At 52.0% G+C, this 26,576-nt stretch overlaps 1 protein-coding gene across 1 annotated transcript in view; it reads left to right on the plus strand.

The window, feature by feature from the left end:
* The window catches only part of FGD5 (FYVE, RhoGEF and PH domain containing 5), a 117,714-nt gene that overhangs the window by 83,559 nt on the left and 7,579 nt on the right, over positions 1-26,576 (plus strand). The window contains 13 exon segments of the mRNA XM_004442430.3: positions 251-411; positions 681-837; positions 1,473-1,560; positions 3,484-3,534; positions 4,140-4,198; positions 10,680-10,751; positions 11,754-11,822; positions 17,838-17,921; positions 19,495-19,574; positions 21,815-21,914; positions 22,254-22,391; positions 23,091-23,220; positions 24,001-24,131. Of these exon segments, the coding sequence (XP_004442487.3) occupies positions 251-411; positions 681-837; positions 1,473-1,560; positions 3,484-3,534; positions 4,140-4,198; positions 10,680-10,751; positions 11,754-11,822; positions 17,838-17,921; positions 19,495-19,574; positions 21,815-21,914; positions 22,254-22,391; positions 23,091-23,220; positions 24,001-24,131 (1,320 nt within the window).

Genomic DNA, 26,576 nt, shown 5'->3' on the forward strand with positions numbered 1-26,576 from the left:
GTGACATGCTTAAGCCCTACTCCGTGCCTGCCTTTGTGGGGGGCTCTTTGGGCATGGGTTACCTGTGATCACCAGGTGCGTGTTATCACCCGGGTTTTACAGGTAAGGATGCTGGGGTCTGCAGACACTGGCTTAAGGCCCCACGCTGTCTGTGTGTAGGCCAGGGCTCAAAAGCCGCAGACGAAACAGCCAGGGACGTGTTGTGCTCAGACCCAGCAACCTGTGGGTAATGGGCCTTTTGGAATTTCAGGATTTCCACGGAGCTGTCATGAGGGCCTTGGATGAGATGGACCAAGAGGGCCAGGACACGTTGGCCAGGGAAGAGCTGAGGCGCAGCCTGAGTGAGCTCCCAGCCATCCACGACCTTCACCAGGGGATCCTGGAGGAGCTGGGGGAGAGGCTGCTGCACTGGTGAGCTGTCCCCACACTCTTCCCCCACTTCTGTTGTGTTGGAGGATGGGGTGAGGGGTCCAAAACCCCACCACGTGAAATGGTGTCTCCATTTGACTGATGGGGAAGCCGAGACCCAGAGGTGTTAGGTCGTTTGCCCAAAATAAAACGAGCGTGGGAGGGTCGAGCTGGGATCCCCATCCAGGGACGTGACTCCAATACTCATGCTGTAACACTGTGCTGGTCACAAGGCTGAGTTCTCGCTGTCCTCTCCCCCTCCTTGGCTGCAGGGAGGGCCAGCAGAAGGTGGCTGATGTCTTCCTGGCCCGGGAGCAGGGGTTTGACCACCACGCTGCCCACATTCTGCAGTTCGACAGGTCCCTGAGTCTGCTCGGGGAGCACTGCCTCCATTCCCCCCGGCTGGCAGCTGCCGTCCGAGAATTTGAGGTGGGTCCTTTGGTCCTCGGAGAACTTGCTCTGAGGATGCAGGGGTCGGGGTGGGCATCAAATGGCTTAATGCAAATCAGTGGGGCTTCTAGGTGGGTCTGAGGCTGGGGGGCAGAGGGAAAGACCTAGCGGGGGAAGGAGAGCATGACCCAGCATGGGGGAAAACCCAGAATCCAGAACATCCGCTGTTGAGCGATTGATGACAACTCGGTGAGCCCCAGCCATGGGGAGGGTTTTAGTGGCCATTCTCCTGTCCCAGTAGAAAAGCGAGAAGCAAGCTGGGGCCCTAGTGATTGGAGTGACCAACAGGTGGCCACCAACTGGGGATCCAGTTGTTGGGCAGAAAAATGGGCAGCTTTTTTCTGTTACTAACACTAGGTGCAAAGCAGGGGCGGGGAGAGACGTATTACTGAGTGTAGCACAGACTGTGAGCCTGAAGGAATGAACTGTCACAGCGGGGTGGCACTAATCTGGGGGCCTTCCTGGAGGAGGGGAACCTGGTTTTGGAGATGGGGGAGAACCCCGCTTGGCCAGGAAGAGGTGTGGATGGGACAGCATGTGTGGGATGCCATGAGCCCGGTGCCCTAAGGCCGGGGTCTCTGATGGTGTTTTGTCCTTCCCTCTCTTGGGAGCAGCAGAGTCTGCAAGGAGGCAGCCAGAACGTGAAGCACCGGCTGCTGCGGGTGGTGCAGCGCCTCTTCCAGTACCAAGTGCTCCTCACAGGTGGGCCCCACGGGAGGTCAGGGTGCACGGAGGCGGAGCCGGGAGGGGAGGCACCTACGGAGGGGTGGGGGTGACAGTGGCAGGGCATGTGAACAACCTCCCCCCCTGACTGGAAGGGCTGGGGGAGGATTGCTCTCAGTTCCCGCCTCCTGCCTCTCCAGAGATGCCGGAGCCTGCCACCACCTTTCCTCCAGCTGAGCTCTGGACCCCCTGCTGCCACCTGGAAACCTCGTTCCAGGGGCTACCTCCTGTGTCTTCCTTCAGCCTCTGCCGTCCTAAAACAAAAACTCAATACCTTCCCCATTCTGCGTGGTTCTGCGTTTTCTTCCCGGCTCTGCAGGCATCTTCTCATTTCACTAAAGTTGCTCTTGTCACCAGAGCCCTCCTGGTGGCCAGATCAGTGCACATTTTTCTGCCTGGACCTGCTGGCCCTCTCTGTGGCTTTGCCACTGACTACTTCCTGCTTCTCGAAGCCCTTTCGTCCCAGGGCTTCTGTGATACACTCTCTCCTCACTTGCCTCCGACCTCTCTGACTGCTCCTCTTCGTCTCTGTTGACGGCCTCTCTTGCCTGCTATCCCATCAGTGTCAGCATTTCTCAGGGCTCAGTCCCAGGTCTGCTTTACTTCCCTGTCTACAAACTCTCCCCGGGCAATGTCTGCCCCTCCCCTCCTTCCACCTGCCAGAAACCCACACCTCTGTCCTGAGCTCCAGACCCTTGTACCCAGCTGCCTTCCAAATGGACAAAGACCCCCTGCCTGGAGAACTAATGTTCCAGTAGGGGAGACAGACACGCACACGTCAAGATATGCATGTAATTCCAGGTGGCGACCAAGTCTGTAAGAAAAATACATTAGGGCCAGGGGGCAGAGAATTCATTCATCTAATTCAAAAAATATTTATTGAGCATCGACTATGTACCAGGCCCTGTGCTAGATGGTGGAAACAGAGCAGTGATTCAACAGCCAAACTCTGACACCATGGAGCCTACAGTCTCACAAATAGGGACTAAAAATATCGTATGCAGGGGGCCAGCCCTGTGGCACAGTGGTTGAGTTTGATGTGCTCCACTTCGGCGGCCCGGGTTTGCAGGTTCGGGTCTCAGGCGTGGAGCTACACCACTCATCAGCCATGCTATGGCAGCAACACAAATACAAATAGAGGAAGATTGGAACGGATGTTAGCTCAGGACGAATCTTCCTCAGCAAAAAAAACAAAATATATATATATCTCATATGCAGCAATAAGAGCTCTGAAGATAAACAAAGCAGGTTTAAGGGATGGAGGGGAACAGGGCTCTCTGTATTAGATCCAGTGCTCAGAGAAGACCTCTCTAAGAAGGTGACACTGAATGGAGATCTCAGTGAAGGGAGGCGATGAGCCATAGGAAGATCTGGAAGAAGAGAGTGCCAGGTCGAGGGAATAGTGAGTGCAAAGGCCTTGGGGTAGGAACAAGCTTGACATGTTCAAGACACAGCAAGAATGCCAGCATTGCCAGGAGGAATGAGTGAGATGGAGAGGGGTAGCTGGGGAGTGGCCAGCCCATGTTGAGACTTGTGGGTACAAATGTGTTAAGGGTTAACATCATGCTCTCCTGGGTTGACAGTCACGTCTGTCTCCCCCAGTAGACTGTGTGCTTCTTGAAGGCAGGGTTTTGCTTCATCCATGTCTGTATCCTGAAGGCATAGCACAGTGCCAGGCACACAGCAGACACTTAGTAGACATTTGTTGAATGAGTGAGTGACCAGCAGTGGTGGCAGTGATGGTGGTCCTGGGGGTCTGTCTGATTTTGTGCTAGTGTGGTGGTGTGATGGGGCTAACAGAAAAGAGAGTGGACACCCCTTTCTTCCGGAACTTTTCTTCCATTTCTGGAGGGGAGGGGCTCACCAGGTCACACTGACTCCTGGCTCTTGTTCTGCCTGCAGACTATTTAAATAACCTTTGCCCGGACTCGACTGAGTATGATAACACACAAGGTAAGTCCACTGTGAACTAGAAGGAAGGGGATGCTTTCCTGTTTTGGCCTCTGTCCTGCAACTCTGGGCTCTACACCAGTTCCCAGACCCAGGACGTGGCCCTCTCCCCGCCCGCCAGCTGGGTGGGCAGTGGACATGAAGCCTCCAGGGCTTCTGAGATGATTCCTCCTCCCCCTTGACCATGGGGACTTCGTGGGATGGGCTGATGTTCAGTCAGAGGAGGAGAAGGGGGTGACCAGAATTTGGTGATAGGAGGCGGTGCTGGGTCTAAAAAACTCACCCCAGTCTCCCTGTCTCCTCCCAGTTCTGTGTGGCTGTCCCTGCATGTGACCTGCTGGGGCCGTCCCCATTTTAACATATTCAGTTCCCAGCCAGGGGAACTCAGGCACAGAGTGGTCAGATCACTGTGAAGGTCACTGCCTAAGTGACCTGGGATTGGGCCTGTGACCTGACCCACCCGTGGGAACAATTGTTGCCACCCACATACAAGGCCGTGCAGCTGCAGTGACCTCGGGGGGAGGGGCAGTGGACCGGGAAGAGGCGAGCACAGTGGCACTAGACTAGCCCTCCTCAGTTGGCCCAGCTCTCTGCTCTGCTTCCCTCAGGTGCACTCACCCTCATCTCCAAAGTCACAGACCGCGCCAATGACAGCATGGAGCAAGGGGTAAGTCTGGCCCCTGGGCCCCTTCCCTTGGGAGCAGGTCCCAGGAGCCCCTCCACCCTGCCCAGGTCTGCCTTGTGGTACTCCACTTCTGGGGGAGGCTGCAGGCAACCATCTGTCTCGTTGGACCTTGCAGAGAGCCTTGGGTTCTGGCCCTGACACTTGCTGTGTGGCCTGTTCTGTGTGTCCCTCTCTGGGCTTCTGGTTCACCATTCGAACAGTGAGGGGAGGCTACAGACTTCTCCAGACCTGATAAGTGATGCTCCAACTGTGGTCTGAGACAGTCTGCATCAGCACCTGGAGTCCTCTGTAAACTACAAATTCTTAGGCACACCTTAGATCTTCCCAGTCGGAGTTCCTGGGGGGAGGGTCCAGAGATATGTGTTTTTAACAAGCATCCCAGGTAAATGTTATGCCCACAAAAGTTTGAGAACCACTCATCCCTGAGAATACGTGAGCTCTAAGCACATGCCTGGTTCTGTGTGTGACTCTGTTTGTTAGACACTGATCAGAGGTTCACTGGGTTTCTGCCATGTTTGGCCAACTTCATCCCACCTCACAGCTCTATTCCATTGGTTACCATGGTTGCTTGTGTCCACGTATTTTTTGCTCCACTAAGCTGTAAATATGCTAGAGCTTTGTGTTGAGAATGATTCTGAGGCCGAGTCCTAGCTCAGTGGGAGAGTTCAGTGATCAAGTAGTGATGTCTTACACAGGCAGAGATGGGAGTGATGGTGGTATGTGTCTGAGCAGTTGCTCAGCTTTGCTGTGGCAGACACACTGAGCATCCTTATAGTGAGTCATACACAGGTAGAAGGGAGGGGGGAGGGAAATAACGTCTATTGGACACCTGCTGTGTGTCAGGTCTTGTGCTGGGGACTGGAGATACAGAGAGAAGACATGAATCCCAGTCCTTGAGGAAATCACAGCTTAGTGGAGCGGTAAATATGTGGACACAAAGAACCGTGATAAACATCACGAGAGAGAGAAAACGCGACAGGGTTCAGAGAAGGGGACGTCCCTTCCAGGTGGGGTTGTGAGAAGAGATGATATGGGAGGAGCCCCCACAGGGAGGACTTGTGCATGTGGCACGAGGGCAGAGGGAGAAGAGGTGCCAGGAAGAGGGCCTGGCCTGGGCAAAGGCATGGAGACGGGAAAGCGTAGGGCATGTTAGAGTTCAGAGGGTCACCCAGAGTAGCTGGGAGTGGGAACAGGGTAGGTGAGGGAGGACAAGAATCTGGGGAGAGAGGGCGGGGTGGCTGGTGGAGGGGGCGGGCTAAAGATGGAGGTCCAGCCCAGTTGGGTGTGAAAATCAGGGTGGGTCAGACATGTCGTTGTTATTGGTTCTCTCTCCTCCCTCTCTGCTGTCCATGAGCTCTTTTTCATTTTGGCATCTTACACATACAGTGAAATTTCCCTCAATGCAACCAAAAAACAGAGGTGCTCTGGAGTCCGGGGCCCCATCGTGACACAGCAGCAGATGGGCTGGGTTCTCCACACCTCCCTTTAGCCAGGGATGCCTCTGCTTCCTAAAAGAAAAACGAGGTCAAGAAAGGCTGTGTCTTCGCGCCTACGGGTGAGCTTGTGCGCACAGCTCCCTCTGTAGGAGGAACTGGAGTCACCAACAGCCAGATGCCCTCCTGGTCTTCTCCAAGGCCGAGGCTGGATGCTGTCCCGGGAAGCACAGGCTGGCCATGGTCTCTCCAGCTGCCTGTGGACAGCTGCACCGGGCCTGCTCTGGACTAGTGGCCCCCACCCCATGCTTGCTTGGATCCAGCTAGGACTCTGCCTGGGCCGTGGATGGGCGAGTTCAGGTAAAGCCGACCCTGAGGCAGAGCTCAGTGGCTGTGAGTGTCCCTGAAGGACGAGCTGGGCCTCCACCTCTCCCTCCCCATGGCCACCACCCAGCTCAGGCTTCACCTCCTCCTGACCCTGCCATTCCGTTCTCCATCTGGCAGCCAGAGTGATCCTATTAAAATATGTCCAATGGTGCCATTCCCCCTTTTTACACAGCCTTCCATGCCTCCGTATTGCCTTCAGTAGAATCTGGAAAGTACTTACTGTGAGGACTAGAGAAGGCTTCCTGGAGGCAGCAGTGTTCACTTGGGGTTTATGCTCGCATCACACCATTGCCACAACTCCTCACAAAGATAGCTAAGCGAGAGAGATGATTTCTAGGAAGAGCCAGATCCCACTAACCCACTGATTCAAAATGGTGCCCATATACCTACCCGACATCTGGTCTGAAACACCACCATTAAGCTCATTGGGATAAAGTACTGACAGCCAAGCCAAATGGTAAATCCATTGTCAGAGCAGCCTGTTAACAGAAAACTGTTAGGTGACCAGAGAAGCTTCATGAAGCGTGACTCTAAGAGCTGAGACCCAGGAACCCCTCCCTCCTGCTAGCCTCACATTTTGATGGAGGACAGGGAGTAAATGGGAGCAGTCCAGAAGACAGGATGGGAAAAGTCTGGAAACTGGGAAAAGTCATTCTCATCAACTTTTCGGGAAAGACTGTAGTAGATTCCCATGTAGCATCCTTACCCATCATGATAATAGCTGCCCCTGTTGAGTACTGGGCTGTGCCGGACGATCTCCTCTAATCCTCAAGGGAAGTAATATCAGCCCAGTTTTGCACGTAAGGAAACTGAGGCCTAGAGAGATGAGTGGTTTTACCCAAGATCACTCAGCTCTCAAGATGAGAGCCTGATTTGAACTCAAGCCTTCTTAAGCACCAGGCCAAAAACTTTTCTTATTTTTGATGACCTTGACAATTTTGAGGAATGCTGGCCAGGTATATTGTAGGATGGCCCTCTGTTGGAATTTTCTCATGATTAGACTGGGTTTATGATTGGGGGGGAAGAAGATCACAGAAGTGAAGTACCACATATGAAGGGTATGTACTAGCAACATGGTTTGTAACTGTTGATGTTGACCTTGATCACCTGGCTGAGGCAGTGCTTGTCAGGTTTCTCCACAGTAAAGTTGCACACACACTGTCCATACTCTGGAATAAAGTCACTATGCACAGCCCATACTTAAGGAGTGGGGAGTTATGCTCCCTCTCCTTGAGGGCAGAGTATCTACCTAAAGTATTTGGAATTCTGCATGGGAGATTTGTCTCTTCTCCCTCATTTATTAATGATTCACTTATTGTAAATAGATAAATCATTTATATCAAGATTCATGGATTGTTTTTATGCTTTGGGTTATAATCCCATACTGCTTTATTTATTTTATTTCTCAAATTGTTTCAGCGTTGGCCATTGGGAGCCCTTTTATTTGGCTCCTCTACCCCTTTCACATATCCTCATTAATACAGGTTTGGGTGTTTTTTATTTGTTTGTTTTTTGAACACTTCCTTACTTTCTGGCACTACAAGATGCTCCAGGCTTGTCTTGTATTTCCTGCCCCAGTCTTAGAATGTGATTTCTCCAAGGAGCCCTGGTTCCTTTAATTGGATAATGGTATCAGAAATCAAGATCTGGGTGCTAGGTATGCTCATTGCTACTGGGGTACCATTTCTTGTAGGTCATCTTAGCTGACAGAACAAAGAAATATATGTGTATATATTCATATCTATAAATTTTCTATACATAACCATCTGTATCTTTATTAAGCTAAACATGAGTTCTTATGTCTCCAGTTCTAATCATTACCACATGGATCATTCCAGCCTCTTCCCCTGGTTATCTGTAAATTTCTACTCCAACAGTGAGAAACCTGGCTCCCACCATCCATCATACATTTACTTAATTGGTCAATTTACCTTCATTTTTGAAAGATGTTTTTCCTGGGTATAGAAATCTGGGTTGACCAATTTTTTCTTTTAGTGCTTTCAAGATGCCACTTCACTGTCTTACATCATGCATAGTTTCTGATAAGAAATCTGCTGTAATGTTTGAGTCCCTTTTTTTCTTGCTGCCTTCAAGATCTTCTCTTTACATTTGACTTTTAGAAGTTTGACTATGATGTCTAAAAATGTGTGTTGCGGGGGGTGGTGTTTATCCTGTTGTGATTCTCAAGCTTCCTGGATCTGTGCTTTGTTGTCATTCATTAATTTTGGAAAATTCTCTTGGATGCTCTGTTCTTCCCTTCCTCCCCCACACTCTTTTTGTCTCTTTGTGTTTCCGTTTGGATAATCTCTATTTACCTATCTCCAAGTTCATGAATTCTTTCCTCAGCTGTGTTAAATTTGCTGCTAGGCCTGTCAGAAGAATTCTTCATTTCTGATATCATATATTTTATTTTTTAGCACTTCCATTTCACTCTCTCATATAGTTTCCATCTCTGCTGAAATTCCCCATCTGTTCATGCATGCTGTCCACCTTTTCCACTAGCTTCTTTAACATATTGATCATAGTTACTCTAAAGTCCCTGTCTGATGGTTCCAACATCTGTGTCACCTTTCATTCTGGATTTGTTGAATGCTTTATCTCTTGAAAATGAGTTGGGGTTTTTTCTTGTTTTTGTGTGTGTATGTTTCTCATAATGTTTGATTGAATGCCAGACATTATGTGTAGAAGAACTATAGAGACTGAGGGAAATAGTATCTACTCCCTCTTTTTCATCATGCCATTTGTGGGGGCAGGGTGGGAGATGAGTCAGTCCAGTCAGTAGTTGAGCTGGGTTTGGGCTTTGTTGTCACCATCGTCACCTTCAGTGCCCCCCAGTCTTCATGCTCCCCCAGAAGGGGGCTGCCATTACCTGTCTGTGCTGTTTGTGGGCCTGCAGTGCCAAAGAGTTTTTCCCGTATTTCTGCCCCACCCTCAGCTTTCAGCCATCCCTGCTCCACAGAAGGGATCTCTGTCCATGTTCTTGCCCCTTCTCGGAGGTGGACTCCTGTTTCCTGTTACTCAGTGCTAGGCTCATAAGTCTGAGCTCTCCTGGACAAGCCTCAGTCTTAAGCAGGGCCCAGGAGCCGGGATCTCTCAGCATTCCTGCCCCTCCCCACCCCACCCCTTACGTGGCAGCCAAACTCTGCCTTGTGTCTGTAGCAGGTCTTGGACAGGTTTGTGTTCTGTGTTGGTACACAGTCCTGGGCCTGAGGAGTTACACCTCCCCCTCTCCTGGGGGCAGACAGCTTCTGCTTCTGCCTTTCCCCAGAAGCAGTGGGTGGATCTTCGCCTGGACTCCAGGAGTGGGAGGGTTTCCTGGCCTCCCCCAGTAGCTGAAGATTTTTTTATGGGAGAGGCGCCTGAGGAAGGGGGCAGGGTTTTGTGCCAGGCACCCCCTCGACCAGTGGCAGTCTGAACACCTTCACCACGAAGGGGATGCTCTTTCTGGCCCCCTGCCCCACCCCCAGTCTTCCTTGTGAGCACCTGGCAGAAACTCGTGGAAGAAAGCTTGCAAGTGATGGCAGATGTCCCTTGTGTCTGGGGCTTCTTTATTGTAAGCCGTCCCACCAGCCCCCACTTGACCTTTAAGAATCCATTAACATTTTAGCTGCTTTCTTCCTACCCACCCCTGTGCCGACCACCTCTTCCTGTGTGTGTTGCCAAAGGTGCAACAGGTCCGTCTTGTATCTCTGTGGGGGGCTTGTCAGTCTTCGGGATTCAGTTCAGTTGGTTGCTGTGTGACCTCAGCTCTCCAGTAGGTATAAGGGGAGTTGTGATTTTGTAGATGATCTGGTGTTTTTTCTCACTGTTAGGGTAGGGGCATTGTTCTTTTGCAGCTTTCTACATCATAAGCAGAAATGGAATGACTATTATACATTTCTAATGTGTAGGCTTTTATGCTCAAAACTATGGACAGTGTAGAGGCCTTTTCAAAGCGATTTCTGTAGACGATTTTCACCTTAATAGGTGACCTTAGAACCTGACACTGTATACGATTCTGGGGGCACTTGACCCATGGGTTGGGTGCTTGTTATTTCTAGTATTATAGGATGCCGTGCAGAGGAGGGAGAGGCGTGTCACTTACCTATTGTGGGTAACCCAGTGAGGGCCCGACAAGGAGCTCCCAGGCACACTTACTTTACATCGAGGAGCGGGGACCTGTTTCCTCCCGAAGTGGTGCATTTTCTTGGTTACTCTCCCCTAGAGGCCCTACCCTGGGCTAGAAGTCCAGAGAGACATTCTGACCTTGGGAATCTGTCACCTCTGGGTTACTGAAGTCGGGGTGCTCCAGGCCTCATGGGGGATACAGGCTTAGAGTGGGAGTGGTGGCCCAGAGACAAACAGGGGTATCAGATGGCACAGTGAGGCCAAGTGACCATCCCCATGGCACGCAGAAAGAGGGTGGGCTCAGACCCCAGGCCCAGAGGGACTAGCCTGATTATGGGCAGTCCACACACTTGGCATCCTGCAGACCTAGGCTCAGGTCCCAGTCCTGCCACTGACAGAAGGTCGGATTTTGGGCAAGGCCTTTCTGGGCTCCATTTTCCTCCTCTGAAGCAGAAGAAATGCCACCCCTTACAGAGAAGATAGGACCCCTTGAAGGAGCCTTGACCGTCTCTCCCTCACCCTGCTCCTGCCCACAGGAAAACCTGCAGAAGCTGGTCCACATTGAGCACAGCGTTTGGGGCCAAGGGGATCTCCTCCAGCCAGGAAGGGTGAGTGCCCCCGTCGCCACAGGCAGGGGCAGAGGGCGGCCTGGTGGGCAGGAGGGTGAGGCTCTGATAAGCCCATTGTTCAGCTGGGCTGGCCCCAGACAGGCCTGGCTGCAGGTGCTGTTTACCCACGGAGGGAGGGAGGGCAGGGCGTGGGCTCCACTGGGCTCACAGGGCCCACGGGCTGCCTCCCTGGGGTTGTCTGCTCTCAGGACCTTTAAAGAAGCAATGTCAGTTGGGTTCAGTGTTCCCGTGGTTCTAACTCTGAGAAGAAAAGACACCAAGTATTTTTAGTCTAGTCCAGCATCACTGAGAAATCAGGAAAACCATCTCTCAAGAGCCCCAACAAAGCATCTTAAAAATAACATTTTTCAAGGGACAAATTTACCTACTTTTAAGCTTCCAAATGGGAACATAAAACTCAGGTCAAAAATAGTCAAAAATGTGTTCATTACCTGTTACAGTCCATGAAGGACAAGAGAGAAAGCAATGAGAGATTGTGCTCAGGAGATTTTACTCAAAATTGGCAGAGATGTCACTGGTCTGAGATTCTGTAAAATCACACTGTGTTTTGTCCAGAATTATCAGTTTGGTAAATATCTGTTAAACATCTGTTCGTGTCCTCCAGAATTAAGGGGGCTGTAGCAAGTGTTCACGGGTCTTCGGCTGTTTTAGCAAACCTTCAGAGGCTCTGTTCTGAAGGGACTGCTCATGGCAGCAAACCAGGGAGAGAGTCATTGTTTGGACCAGTCTGGCCAGAACAGTGTCTGGGCTTGGTGTAAGTCAAGGTGGAGCGCGCTCCTGAGAGGCCGAGATGCCTGTCTCCAGAGCTGCTCTGGCAAACACGGAGCATCTGTCTTAAGCTGGGAATTCACCCATGAGCTGCTCCCTGGTACTTTAGAGGCATCATAATTTAAGTTCCCCACTCAAAGGCCTCCCTCCACCCTTCTCTAGGACAGTAGGGGGCATCAGCCTGACCACTGAGGTCCGCTTCTCTCCCCACAGGAGTTTCTGAAGGAAGGGACCCTGATGAAAGTAACGGGGAAGAACAGACGCCCCCGGCACCTGTTTCTGGTAAGTACCTGGCCCCCAGACCAAGCCCCGGGACTGGCAAGTTCTGTGAAAGTGTCTGGGACCGGTATTCCAGGAGAGCTGGCAGGCGAGGGGGAGACTAGAGCAGAGCTGAATCTCTGTGATGAGGACCGTTCTGTACAGCTGAGCTTTCCAGAAGGCAGAAAGCTTCACCTTGGGAACCACAACTATCCCTCATTTACTGTTTGAATGACTTTCAATGGAACGTTGCCACGATTTCATTACCCATGTCCCCATCTTAAACATCCTAAAACTGGGAAGTTCTTAAACTGGGAATAACTGTTCAACCGCCTTACCTAATGCATGAGAAACCTGAGATCCAGTAAGGAGCGCTGACTGGGCCAGATCTCCTGGCAGGTTGGTGGCAGAGGCCCAGAAAGGATCCAGAGTTGTAGGCCCAGTCCAGCACTTTCTGCACTGTGCACAGAGTGGAATATAATATACATTTTTTTTTTTTTTTGCTGAGGAATATTCACCCTGAGATAATATCTGCTGCCAATCTTCTTGTTTTTGTACGTGAGCCACTGCCACAGCATGGCCACTGACAGACAAGTGGCGTAGGTCTGCACCCGGGACCAAACCTAGGCCATGCCGAACTTTACCACTAGGCCCCTGGGGCTGGCCCTACTGTACATTTTTGATGATTTACAGCCATAGTCTGGAATTCCAGGGCGTGTCCAAGCCTGTGGTGTAGTAACATCACTGTCAGTGGCTGGGGTGTAATAACGTCGCTGTTGGTGGCTGTGGTATAGTGACGTCACCGTCACACCTGGGGTGTAGTGATGTCACTGTCAGTGGCTGTGGTGTAGTAACGTCACTGTCAGGCCTGTGGTATAGTCACATTGCTGTCAGTGTCTGGGGTGTAGTAATGTCACCATCAGTGGCTGTGGTGTAGTAACGTCACTGTCAGGCCTGTGGTGTAGTGACGTCACCGTCAGGCTTGTGGTGTAGTGACGTCACCGTCGGTGGCTGTGGTCTAGTGACGTCACCGTCGGTGGGTGTGGTCTAGTGACGTCACCGTCGGTGGCTGTGGTCTAGTGATGTCACCGTCGGTGGCTGTGGTATAGTGACGTCACCGTCGGTGGCTGTAGTGTAGTAACATTGACGTCACTGGCCGTGGAGCTCCAAGCAGCTCTTTGCCCCCAATCCTGCGACCCCCGAGTTGTTTTGCCTTTTACATTCTCCTGTTTGCAGGGCATAATTTTTCCGTCTGCTCCTTCACTTCTTGTCACTCTCAGTCGTGGCTGCCCCAACAGCCTCCTTACGCTTTGTTAGAATTGCACGTGAAGTGGTAGTCACTAGGCTCTGAGCAGGTGTCCAAGAACTGTCTGTTTCAGACTTTTACCGAGTGTCTCCTGTGTGCTGGGCACTGGAAACAGGGGAGGAAGCCACACGCTCTACCTTCGATCTGAGCGTTGGTTGTAAATACCGAGTTGTGAGAGAGAGATGTGGATGGACTCTCAGGGGGCCGTGGAAGCAGAGAGAAGGATCAGGGTGAGTCGGGGAATCAGAAGATGACAACAGCAGCAGTGGCAGCTAACGTTTATTGAGTGTTTACTGGTGCTACACACTGGGCTAAGTTTTTTTTGTGTTTCCTGGAGAAAATGATACCAGAGTTACACCCGGAAGGAAGGATAGGAGTCTGTCAGATGGAGGAAGGAAGGATGTTTCAGGAGCAGGAACGGCATAAGCAAAGGATAGAGGTGTGAGAGGCACGGTGTTTGGAGGACCTCTGTGAGTCTCATGAAATCTTTGGCTGCGGGCGGGCCCTTCCACTTGTGAGTCGGGTCTATGCCGTGCCCCGAATAGACTCTGCCCATAGTGGGGCCACTTGAGGGCTGATATGGAAAGAGAGCTAATGTACTGAGAAATCCTGGGCCTGGCCAGAAAGTACGGGCTGTGGCTGCCTGTCGGGTTTGCTGAGCCTCCATGGCTTGTGTCCAGACGCCTTGGCCTGGCCTCAGTGGGTCACTCCACCCTGCATAGAGCACAAGGTGAACCAAGTTCAGAGTCTCTCCTCTCTCCTCACAGCCCACTGTTACCTCCCGTGAGAACCCTTCACCCTGGAAGGTTGGTGCCTTAGTGCAGGAGGAGATTTGGCTACAGGCAAGAGATTGATCCCCAGGGGGCACTTTGAAAGGGATCTGAGAGCCAAGCAGTGGATGGTTCAGATTTCAGTTCTCAAAAGGACCTTAAAGCCCCTCCAGATGCTTGAGTCCCTTTCTCTAGTTTTTTACTGTCTGCTGTAACATTCTTTCATTCTTCAGCAACTGACCTATCTCCCTCTGGGTGCCAGCGTCTGTACTGGATGTGGAGATGTGGCTCCTGCCCTGTCATGGATCTTGGAGTCCAGTGGGGGAAGCCGTCCCTTGTTTCATGTCAGTTAGAGTCTAAATATTTGCAGACTCTTTCTGTTGAGAAGATTGGATTTAGGGAGCCTTGGATTTAGGGACATCTATGTGGTAATGAACCAGACTGAGCTGGTTAGATCTGGATCCGACACTTGGCCTCTCCAAAACCTTAGACAACTCACAGACGTGTCCAAGCCGGGTTTCCACCAGGAAAGTGGAAATACTGGATGGTTTGGGGAATTAAACGAGGGGATTTAACATGCTCAGCACATAGAAGCAGCCTATTTGATGACAGTTTCCTCCCTTCCCTCTGAGAGTTGCCCCATGGGACACAGGTCCTCCCTCTGCCTAGAGCTACAAAGTTATCAGCTCCCTTTGCCCCAGCACAGCCATGCAGAGAGTTGGAACCCACAACTGGGTCCCCCGAGTCCTTTCTTCTCCAGGATGAAAATGGGAGGTCATCCCGGATGGCAATGGGAACACAGGCTTTGGGGACAGACAGACTGGATTCGTATCCCAGCTCTGACACTGGCTGTGAACCCCATGGCATGTGCCATCTGAGCCTCAGGGCCCTGCTCTTTGCAGTGGGGGTGGTAGTCCCTCCTGTAAATGAGGGGACGTGTACAGCGGCTGGAGCAGAGGGAGCTGCTTCTTGGTCCCCCAGCCGTTCCCCACCTGGCCACCTCCCCGGCCGTGCCCCGCTTGTCCCTGTGCCTCTCACAGGGACCTTGAATGCCAGGCAAAGACACAGCATCATGATCTTCCCCAGTCTGTCCTCACCCAGCCTCTTGCCTCATCTGTCCTCAACTCTTCTCCCCAGCACAGGGCTTTTTGAGAACTGCCCTTCTCTGCCCTGCAAACCCCTCCTCACCCTTCAAGCAGTGCTCAGATGTCACCTCTTGTGGAAGCCTCCCTCCTCCTCTACCTTTTTCCTGCCTTCTCCCCCTCCCTCCACTTGTCTTTCCCCCTTGCCCTCCCCACGCTCCCTCCAGCATGTAGTATGGCCCCTCATCGTAGCCTCTCGCTCTCAAGCATGATGATAAGCCTGGGTCTCTCCGATTCCACTGTGATTATTAGACCACAAGCTCCCCAGGGCCTGGACCTGGGTCCCCTCTCCTCTCTCTCTCTCCTCTCAGTACAGGGCCTTCCACTGAGCAGCTGTTAGTAAATAGCCACTGGAGGGATAGATGAGAGGAGGATGGACAAACCGGTTCCTGAGGCAGGGGCACCATGGCGAACACATTTAAGGATTTTTCTTCCTCATAAGGTGCCCGTTTCATAACATAATGTTAGCTGCAGAACAGAGTCTGGGCATCCACTCCCCACTGCGCTGGAGGTTCAGTGACGCTGTGGAGCGGTTCCTACCGTGGCTCCAAGCAGTGCAGGGGGCTGCCCACTGGAGGCTCATTATCGTAAGAAATTGCCCCATGCTCCTCCATGAAGAATTCCTCTTCCTTCCTCCACACCGGGGCTGTGAACACGCGCTGTGAAGGGGAGAGGAGAACCACGGGCAATTAGGAGGCAGCCTGGTCCTGAACTGCTCATAAAACCTCAGGGTGCTAACAGCAGTTGCCATGGCAGCAGGTGCTCGAAGGGCAGCCACAAAAAGGCTGGGACTGCTCTGGTGAGTGGCGCAGGTTGGTTCCCCAGGGTGGGCAGGCTCAGGAGCAAGGCTCTGTGCTGGGGTTTGGTCATTGTCCCCAGCTAGGGCCAGGCCCCACTGTGGCCACCCGCACCACCCCACACCTGAGCACACTAGAGGCACACTTATTTACTTACCACCCTGGCCCTGCTGCCTGTGAGCTTTGGGACCTTGGGCAGGTTGGCTAGCCTCTCTGTGCCTCACTGTCTCTGCGAGATGGGGCTGATGATGATAACGCCTGCCTGATGGGATTGTTGGGGGCCTGAATTGAGATCATTCCTGTCAGGGGCTTATTGGCACAGCGTGAGCGTCCGGTGGACCGCCGCCCTTGTCCTCATCAGCAGGGCAGAGCTGAAAGGGGCTTAGAAGGCTCCCCTCACCCAGGGTCAGCCTGCCGCCTATGCTTGTGAGTACAGGTCTGTTGGCACACAGTCTCACGCATTTGTTTATGGATTGTCTCGGGCTGCTTTGGGGCTACAACACCTCAGCTGAGTAGCTGCGACAGAGACCATACGGCCCACAAAGACTTAGTTTCTACTCTCTAGCCCGAAAACGTTTGCTGGCCTCTTGTCTTCTCCAACTCCAGTTAGAGACAGCGAGGCCCAGACAGAGCACAGCAGCTCAGCGTGCCAGGTCTCCCACCCTGCTCTAGCTGGGATGTTGGGGTCCCAAGAGGAGCTGGTGGCGGGAAAACTCATCCATTCTGTTCCCTCAGCCGACTCTGTCTGCTGACAGAGAGAGGAGGCGTTAACCCTGAGTTCTCGCTCTGTTTCAGACCCGCAGATGCCTTGTCCTGGTCAGTCCTCACAACACCCCTAGTTTTTGTTGGCTCCCATGCGTAGAGGGTTCACGCGTGAGAACCCTCACGCGAAAAGAGGGCCTTTTTCTCTCAGCATCCATATGAGGTAGGGGCAGAGATGGCCCCCACTTCACAGGTGAGGAAGCTGAGGCCTAGAGAGGGAAACAGCTTGTGCGTAGTCACACAGCTGCTGCAGAGCAGGGTCAGGATTGACAGCCCACTGTACCACCCAGGGTGCTGCGTCATCTTTTAAACTTGAAACGTTTTAGCCAAACAGAAACACCACGGAGGGAGACTTCCATAAGAGGTGACATTTGAGCACAGGAGGTGAAGTAACTTTCATTACGTTTCTTCCTATCTGCCCTGCATGGGGGCAGGGAGCTTCAGTTGTTCAGTCAACAAATATTAATTGAGCATCTACTATGTCACTGGAGGTATAGCTGTGAACAGGACCCACCACCTCCTTATCCTCAAGGAGCTTCCTTCCTCCCTGCCTCCTTCCCTCCCATCCTTAACTATACCTGATCAAGGCTTAATTTACGTAAACTGCATCAATCTTAGCGTACATGTCAGTGCGTGTTGACAGATGTATATCATCATGAACCACCACCTGGGTCAAGATACAGAACGTTTCCAGCCCCCCAGAAAGTTCTCCTGTGCCCTTAGCAGTCACTTTCCCCACCTCTGCCCCAGGCAACCACTGGCCTGATCACTACTGATTAGTTTTGCCTGTGTTAGAGCTTTGTCTAAAGGTTATTAAGCGGTGTGTCCTCCTCTGTGTCTGGCTTCTTTCACTCAGCGTGGTTTTAAGATTCATTCACGTCATCGTGTGTGTCATGGGTTCATTCCGTTTGGTTGCTGTGTGGTATTCCACAGTGTGGACGTACCGCAGTGTGTTTATCTGTACACCTGTTGACAGACATTTGGGTTCTTTCCACTTTTCGGCTCTTAGGAATAAAGCCTCTATGAATATTCCTCTGCTTGAGTTTTTGTGGGCATCTGCATTTATTCTTCTTGAGTGTCCACCTAAGAGTGGGATTGTGGGGAAGGGGTTCACGTTTGAGCCCAGAGTGGTTTTGCTCTCCTGTGGAGGTCCCTGGGGAATGCACAATGCTCTGCACCCAGTGCTCAGTGATCCTATAGGACAGAAGCCCAGCACAGCCTTCTGGGGCCGAGACACGTCTGACGGGTTTCCATCTCCCCAGATGAGCGATGTGCTCCTGTACACTTATCCCCAGAAGGATGGGAAGTACCGGCTAAAGAACACATTGGCGGTGGCCAGCATGAAGGTAAGTGCCTGGTGCTAGGCAGCCTGAGGTGGGCGGGTGGGGTGAGGGGAGACCCCTGGGGAGGAGGAGACAACATCCCTGCTTCTAGGAGCTCGCAGGAAGAGGGAGCCCCGAGGAAACAGGGTTACATTGTGGGTTACAGTGAGATTATACTGTAGGTAGTCCAGGGAGAAGGGAGGGTGAGGGTGGGCTTCCTGGAGGAGGGGAGCTGAGTCCCTTAGAGTGGATAATATTTGGACAGATGGGGAAGGGAGAGAGAGAAGGGCATCCTAGGTGGAGGAAAATGCGTGAGGAAAGGCTTGGAGGGAGGATCAAGTGAGTGAACGGTAATTTTTTTTTAATTGTGGTAAAACATACATAACATAAAATTTACCATTTTAACCATTTTTAGGTATACAATTCAGTGACATAAAGTACATTGACGTTGTTGTGCAACCGTCACCACTGTCCATCTCTAGAACTTTCTCATCTTCCCAAATTGAAACTCTGTCACTATTCAACACTTAATTCCTCTTTTTCCTCCCCCAGCCCCTGGCAACCACCATTCTACTTTCTGCCTCTATGACTTTGATTACTCTAGATATTTCATATAAGTGGAATCATACAGTATTTGTCCTTTTGTGACTGGCTTATTTCACTTAGCATAATGTCCTCAAGGTTATCCATGTTGTAGCATATGTCAGAATTTCCTTCCTTTTTAAGGGTGAATAATATTCCATTGTATGTATAGACCACATCTTGCTTATCCATTCTTCTGCTGATGGACACTTAGGTTGCTTCCATCTTTTGGCTATTGTGAATAATGCTACCGTGAACATGAGTGTACGGATATTTGTTCAAGTGACAAATATTTCCTAAACAAATGTAAGAGAGATGCTAGCCCAGCTGGACAGTCTCATGGGTGAGGCCAGAGAGACAGGAAGAGGGCTTGGTCGTGTGTGGCCTAGCTCAGTGTAACTTGATCTCCAATACAGGGGCAGTTGGGAACTGATAGGGACTCTCGAGGGCTTAATGAGCAGGAGGTTTCAGGAAATTAATTCTGGCAGAGCGTAGGGATGGGGTCGGAGAACGGAGAGGTAGGTTGTGTCATTTCTGAGGGCGGCAGAGGTAAGGATGGGGAGGAGAGCTGTAAGAGGCATTGTGGGGGCCTCTCTAGCTCCTGGGGGCTCTTTTACATGAGAAAGGGGAAGAAGGAAGCACCTTTCTCAGCAGGGCCATTTGTTCTCTTTTTGAACCACAGGTTCCAGAAGGCCATGAGAGAGAGGCCACTGAGCAGGCACTTATCCACACCACAGTACTCCTAAGGCTGGGCCCTGAGCAGGATGCTCCACGGCCTGCCGGGGTGGGGTGGGCAGGTGACCCAGGAACACAGAGTCAGAGTTGGCAGCCAGGCTCCCAACACACACACACACACACAAACACACACACAGCATCTGCCGTCACAGAAAGGTTTGCCCTTTACCGATGAGGAAACTCAGGCTCAGAGAGGGGCAGTGGCAGGATCAGGAGAAGAATCCAGTCTGTGGTTGCCTCTCCCTGTCCCCACCCTGAGGGGCCACTGTTGGTTTTCCAGGTCAGCCGCCCTGTGATGGAGAAAGTGCCCTATGCTCTAAAGATCGAGACTTCTGAGTCCTGCCTGATTCTGTCTGCAAGGTATGGGGAGGCGGGAAGGAGGGAGGGGCTGGAGGATAAAGGGGCAGGATTTTAAAGGCAGGAAAGTTTGGAATAACAAATACTGAATGTGTTGTCATTTTTATTTTGGTATCCTTCTTGATCAAAAGACTATTTTTCTTATCAATGTTTCTTAACCATTTTTGTTTCACAGACCACCTTGAGAATCTGATAAAACTATGGCTTCTCTCCCCAGAAAAAACATACATGCACATAAAATTTTACATGGAACTTCAGGGCTTTCTAGAGCCCGTTGTTTAAATATAACAATAACAGTATCTCGTGGTTGTAAAGCTCTGCTGATTATTGGGTCTTTACAGAAATATGAAAAGTCAAGGCGAGTAAAAAATGCTCAGTGCACTGTAGTTCATAGCGTGGTCTGCCTTTAGGCTTTCATGTCTGGAGAGTGTGAGAAAGCACCCATCATTCAGCTTTCCCCGTTGTGGACGGGCCTTTCTATCAGAAATGTCTGTGTTTTCTCCAGCCCACAGGCGGCCAGCGATCCCTCATCGCTGGCTTTAGGCAGCTGGCTTTAAGGGCTCAGAAACCAGGGAGGTATGGCTCCTGCGGGGGGCCGCTCTGGGCGCAGTGGGAGTGGGACAGGGTTCCCGAGGCTTGGGTGTCTTCCCTCTCAGCTAGCACATCCCTGGGGGGGCAGTGGTGCCCTTCTGTGGGGTGCTGGTTGAGGGCGTGAAAGAGGATGCTCGCGCACTGCTGCACACGTTCTCTCGTAGGTGCGTGTGCTCATTGGGCATTCATTAGCAGCTCCTCAGTGCCAGGTCCTGTGCTGAGGACACAAACAATTTAAATCCTAATTTGCTTCGGAGGAGCCCACATTATGGGTAGGAGAGTTATAAACTGGTTATAACGCAGAACATAACTGCTGTAATAATTGATAGTAGTGATGACAAGAGTAACGTGCACTGGGCACCTGCCGGGTGTCAAGCACCTCCCCTGACCCTCATCACCACCCTTGCAGGGGGGGCTTGCAGCCTCTCCCACGCACAGGGAGTTGAGGCCTAGAGAGAGGTCACGCAGCCATGTGAGGCAGAACTGTAGTTCAGACGCAGGACTGTGTGACCCAGAGCTCTTATCTACTACTGTCCGCTGCCTGAGGGGGTAGAAGAAGCCTTGGAAATTCCAAGGAGTGACCACCCCATCTGGGGGAGTAAGGGAAGCCTTCCTGGAGGAGGTGACGCCTGAGTGGGGTTCTGTGGCCTCTCCTCTGCTCATCTCTTGGTAAAGTTAGGGGCCTGAGGAGGCTCAGGGTATGGTTTCCATTTGCCCAACTTCTGTTTGCCAACCACCCTTGAGGTGAGGGTGGTGACAGATGGCCATCCCCCCCCTTCAGGTGGGGCTGCCCATCTCTCCTAGGCAAGGGCACTGCCCTTTGGCCAGTGGCTTTGAGGAGCCACTGTCACTGACCGGCCAGTCACCTTCCTGCTAGCCCAGATACTTCATGCTGTAGCTTCCAGGGGACAGTGGGACCCATACATCTCCTTTTAGGGACGTGGCATCTGGCTGCTCGCCACCCTCCCTCCCAGGCCAAACTGGTCCCTTGTCCCTCTTGCGGCCGTGGCCGAGGCTACACACTTAGTGCAGGGTGGGAGCGACACCTAGTGGGCTCTGTGAGGATTCCCCCGCCGCTCCAGGACAGCTCCCAGCCAGGTGTGGCTCTCGCTGCTCAGGAAACCCCACCAGGCACAGAGCGGGATTGGGGGAGTCGGCTTGTTGGATGAGTGAGTGTCTGGGAAGTTATGTGGGAAAATGAGGAGGAAGGTGGAGAGACTGGGACGTTGATCTTTGCCAGCTTCCATCCATCCCCTCCACCGCACAATGGTACTCAGCCATCTGCCCCTGCCAGGCCGACCCTCCTCAAGTGTGGGACCCTCTGAGCCTCCCGACACCCTTGCTTTTGCCATATCCTGTGTGTCATTTCATCCCCACAGCAGCCCTGGGAGTTAGAGGAATAGTGTCGATACGCCCACATTGCAGGTGAAGAAGCCTCCTGGCCGTCCTGCTAGTAGGTGGAGGTGCTGGGGTGCCAGCTTAGGCCCATCTGGCAGGCGACCCAGTGCTTGCTGGTGGGATTCAGACACTGAGAGAGGCTCAGGCATGGGGGAGGGCTGCAGGGGCAGCCGGGACTTGGTCCACCCTGAGAGGGTGGGAGGCAGAGCCCTAGAGCACGAGCATGCCTTGCTCACTCCGGCTCCTGCCCACAGCTCTTGTGCAGAGCGGGACGAGTGGCACGGCTGTCTGAGCAGAGCCCTCCCTGAGGACTATAAGGCCCAGGCTCTGGCTGCCTTCCACCACAGTGTGGAGGTGAGTGGGGGCCCTGGGACCCACCTGATACCACCCTCACAGCCCTGGGCTTCCCTGGGTTTCCTTGGGTAGGCCCTGCACACCCAGGAGGACTTGCAGCTCCTCCCATCAGGGCACTGGCTCCTCCTCCTCCCGCTACACTTGCTCACTGTGCAACCCAGACTGCGGCACCCACAGTTGGCTGTTTCTAACCCAAGAGTAGCATGCTGGAGGATGCAGGGGGGTGTAGTAGAATTAGAGTCCACCCCACCCCCCACACATGCACATCCCATACAGGAAAGAGGGTGCCCATCTAGCCAGTCTCCTGACGACACTGCTCACCCAATTCTGTTGCTCCAGATTCGGGAGAGGCTGGGGGTCAGCCTGGGGGAGAGGCCCCCCACCCTGGTGCCTGTCACCCATGTTATGATGTGCATGAACTGCGGCTGTGACTTCTCGCTCACCCTGAGGCGTCATCACTGCCATGCCTGTGGCAAGGTGAGTCACCCCGTCTGGGGGGGGTGTGTGCACGGGGGTGGCGTGGGGTGGGGATTCAGGGCTATCCAGCAGCCGCTGTGTGTCGGGCCCAGAGTGTGGTGTGTTCACACCAACCCTGTGAGGTAGGGATTGTTAATTCCCATTTTACTGATATCCTCAAACCAGAGCCCCAAGTCCCAGGCCCGTTCTGCAACACCACAGCTCTCAAAATTTTTTGAAAATTGTAGCATATGTGGTTACTGTCCTTGGAGAAAAAGTATTGTGTTGTGGTTAAGGGCGTGGGCTCATCAGAAAAACAGATAAACTTATAGTACGGTGACTAGAGTTAGTAATACTGTATTGCATATTCGAAAGTTGCTAAGGGAGTAGATCCTAAAAGTTCTCATCACAAGAAAAAAAATTGTAACTATGTGTGGTGATGGATGTTTACTAGAATTATCGTGGTGATCATTCTGCAATGTATACAAATATCAAATCATTATGTTGTACAACTGAAGCTAGTATAATGTATATTAATTATATCTCAATAAACAAAGAAAAACAGGCAAACACTTGCACAGAAACACAATGAGCTGTGCTCAGGACACAGGGTCCCTGGAGGAGGTGGGGTGGGTCGGCAGAGGGGAAAGGACGCTGGCCCTCTGCACGTGCTGAGAGGGTGAGAACTGCTCTGAGATGCATCCCCAACCGGGCCTGCAGATTGTGTGCCGGAACTGTTCAAGAAACAAGTACCCTCTGAAGTACCTCAAGGACCGGATGGCCAAGGTCTGCGACGGCTGCTACGGGGAGCTGAAGAAGAGGGGTGGGGACGTGCCAGGCCTGATGAGAGGTACGCTGGGGACCTCCCTCAGGTCCCCACGGGTCTTCCAGGTGGCCCGTGTGGCTTCTCCCTGGTCCGTACTTGGTGCCTGAAACCACGTTACTGGAGAGGCTCTGGACAAAACTAGCCCTCAAGGAGGAAATAGGAGTTTAAACTCACACCTGGGGCACTGTTTCCCAAAATGTTAGTTCTGTGGAAAATCGATAGGTGCTCCCAGAAGAAGGGTTCTGTGGGCAGCTGAGTTTGGGAAACACTGAGTGGGTGCTCTCTGTGAAGGGGACAGTAGACGGGGTGCTCACATTTACTTTGCCATGGCGGCCCTCTTTTCGAGTGTTCTGTAGGCCTGTGTTGTGTGGGACCTTTTTTGGAAAAGGATTGTGAGATGGATAGCAGAGCTGTTGCGGGTCAGGGAGGGGCTGAGGGGCCCTCTGATAAAGGAGCCTGGGGAAGCTGAGCTGGCCGTTGAGAGACTGTGCGCAGGGAGGGAGAGCAAGTGTATCCTGGGCCTAAAATCAAACAGTTCTCCCTGGGGCCTCCCGAGGCCACCAGAGAGGACAGCAGCCGCATGGAGACCGGGAGAAGAAGGGATAGCCAGCACCCGGGCCTTTGTGTCAGCAGAATGGTGTGTGGCTGTCTTTCTGGTCACACTGAACCCCCGTGGTGAGGCTGGTTCCCATCTCAGGAGGGACCCGGAGCTCTGAGTTTACAGGAATCAGCGTTCCCAAGACAAGATGCGTGCCTGTCCCGTGGACACTCACCTCCCTTCCCCCATGGCTATCTTGGTTACAGAGCGGCCGGTGAGCATGAGCTTCCCCCTGTCCTCCCCCCGCTTCTCGAGCAGTGCCTTCTCATCCGTCTTCCACAGCATCAACCCCTCGACCTTCAAGAAGCAGAAGAAAGTCCCTTCAGCCCTGACCGAGGTAAGGCAGGCGGGGCTGCCTGTGTGGGAGGTTCCCAGTCGTCCTCAGTGGACAGGGTCAGACCCGCTGCAGCCTGACCTGGCTTCAGCACAAAGAGAATCCCCACTGGGAGATATCCTGGCTGTGAGGACTGCCTCACCACTAACAAGGGCAGGGCCTGTCTCCTGGGCAGGCCCTAAATGGTTATAGATGGTCTAGGAGCCATCTTTCCCATCCTTCTCTCTGCCTCTCTCCTCCAACTCTTGATTTTTTCTCCTTTCTTTCTCTCCTGCCCCATAGCCTAGACCTAGTACCCAGAGATACCACACAGATCGCTGGGGCTTCTCCAACTAAAGCAGCCACAGTCCTGGCGGAGCTCTCCCACCACAGGCCTCTGAGCTAGACCGTTCTCTCACCCTGGGGGTCCCAAATGGGCTCAGGTGGCGAGCCTCCTAGAGGCCGTGGGACTTTTTGCAGGAAACTTCAGGATTGGCTAAACTCAGTTCCATCTTGCAAATATGACCAGATTATGTCTGTATTGTAATCACAACCACAAACAAATGTGTGCCCATGAATACACAAACTGTCAAAAAACAGTGTGATCAGCTGTTTCCACGTTTTCCATTAATATTCATTGGCAAGTAGCAGGCTTAGAAAAGTGTTAGGGGATGAAAAATTTAAATGGGTACAGTTCTATCTATTAATTTAATTCTTTTTGCATATTAAAAATCTTGAGAATAACACATGTACAGTAAAAAAAATTTCAAAACACAAAAGAATATACGATAAAAAGTGAGTTTTCGGGGCCGGCCTGGTGGCATAGCAGTTAAGTTCGCGCACTCTGCTTCGGCGGGCCAGGGTTCACTGTTTCGGATCCCGGGCGCAGACTGACACACGGCTTGTCAGGCCATGCTGTGGCGGCGTCCCACACAAAGTGGAGGAGATTGGGCACGGATGTTAGCCCAGGGCCAGTCTTCCTCACAAAAAGAAAAAGTGAGTTTCTCTCTCTCCCCGAGCTCCTTCAGTTCCACCTCCTGGAGGTGACCACCATCAAGTTCCTTATGGATCCTTCCAGAAATTTTAATACATATATACAATAAAGATGTACATTCATAAATCCTGTTTTTTTAATCCAAAAGATAACGTGCTATACTGAATCTTCGATACATTTTTTCCACTTAATTTCTCTTAGATATCATTTCACATTTGCTCATAGACATAAATCCCACACATTTTACATTGTATAGTTGTCCCATCATTTATTTAACTAGTCCCTTCCCACAGATTGAGAACAGACCTCCCTCTCGCTCCCCTCGTGGGGGTGGTCTACGTGAGTCGAGCTCATAGACCCTGAGTGTTCATGGGTGCAGAGTTTGAGAACCACTGCTCCTACCCTTCTAGAGTCCAGGCTTCTCTGATCCTGGTGCCATGTGGATCTGCCCCAGGCGACCCTTGGTAATTGTTGCCCAAAGTGACAACGTTTTTTTTGGTCCAGCAAAGACCGCACTCATTGGGATCAGCAGCAGCCCCAGGAGCAGTGTGCCCCAGTCTCCCGCCGCCCTCTCCCCTCCCCCGGGAGGCCCTACCTCAGCAGTAAGACCTGCTTCCCATGAGAAAGTCTGCAGAAATGCTGCCCCCGCCCCCAGCATGTCAGAAAGGGACATCGCAGAGGCAGTTTCCCCTGACATGTTCTGTCCACTCTGCCTGTCTCGCTCTGTGAGATGCTCCAGCAAGTCAGGCGTGGGCGTGGGGAGAGAAAGCCAGTGTCTGGTGTTAGGAGCCCTGGAACCTGTGTCAGGGTCAGGTTCCTTTCCTGGTACTTCTCAGAACATCCCAGGCTGCCAGTAGCTTCCTTTCCCTACAGTGAAGCTCATTGACCTTCGGAATATTTGCTGTGAGATTGAGTTCTTACCCTCTCTTCACCTAAGTAGGGAGTTGACCTTCAGTAGATCCCTCCATTCCTTTGGGCCTCAGTTTCCCCGTCTGTAAAATGAGAAAGTCAGATGAAATTAGTTTAAAACCTGGCCTTCTTGCTCTAATAGTAAGATGAATATTTATGGAGCACTTGCTGTGGGTCAGGTGCTGTCTTATGTCCCTTAATTCCAATTTTACCAGTAAGGAAACTGAGGCATAGAGGAGGTGAGTCAGGCGCTGACATTCCCCGTCTTGTAGCTGGTACAGCCTGGATTGGAGCCCTGGCCTGGTGTTACTGCAAGCCTGTGTTCTCAACCCCCGGCAGAAAGCCTAATCATCATGATAAAAGGAGTTAACACACACCAATTAGGCAGAAGATCATAAGCCCTTTTAGGTAACCAGTACAAAGAGGATCCCTCCTTAAATGTAAGAAAGACAATAAGCTTAAAAGTGTAAGAATCAATTTTAGAAGGAAGAACCTTTCCCCCAAATATCTGCAGTTTTGTAATTTGGGGGTTTGAGGGTTCGGGGGAGGGAGCGAAGACTCTGAAG

This window comes from Ceratotherium simum, chromosome 5 (genome assembly GCF_057802395.1).
Source record: "Ceratotherium simum simum isolate JZ-2026a chromosome 5, ASM5780239v1, whole genome shotgun sequence".
NCBI lineage: Eukaryota > Metazoa > Chordata > Mammalia > Perissodactyla > Rhinocerotidae > Ceratotherium > Ceratotherium simum.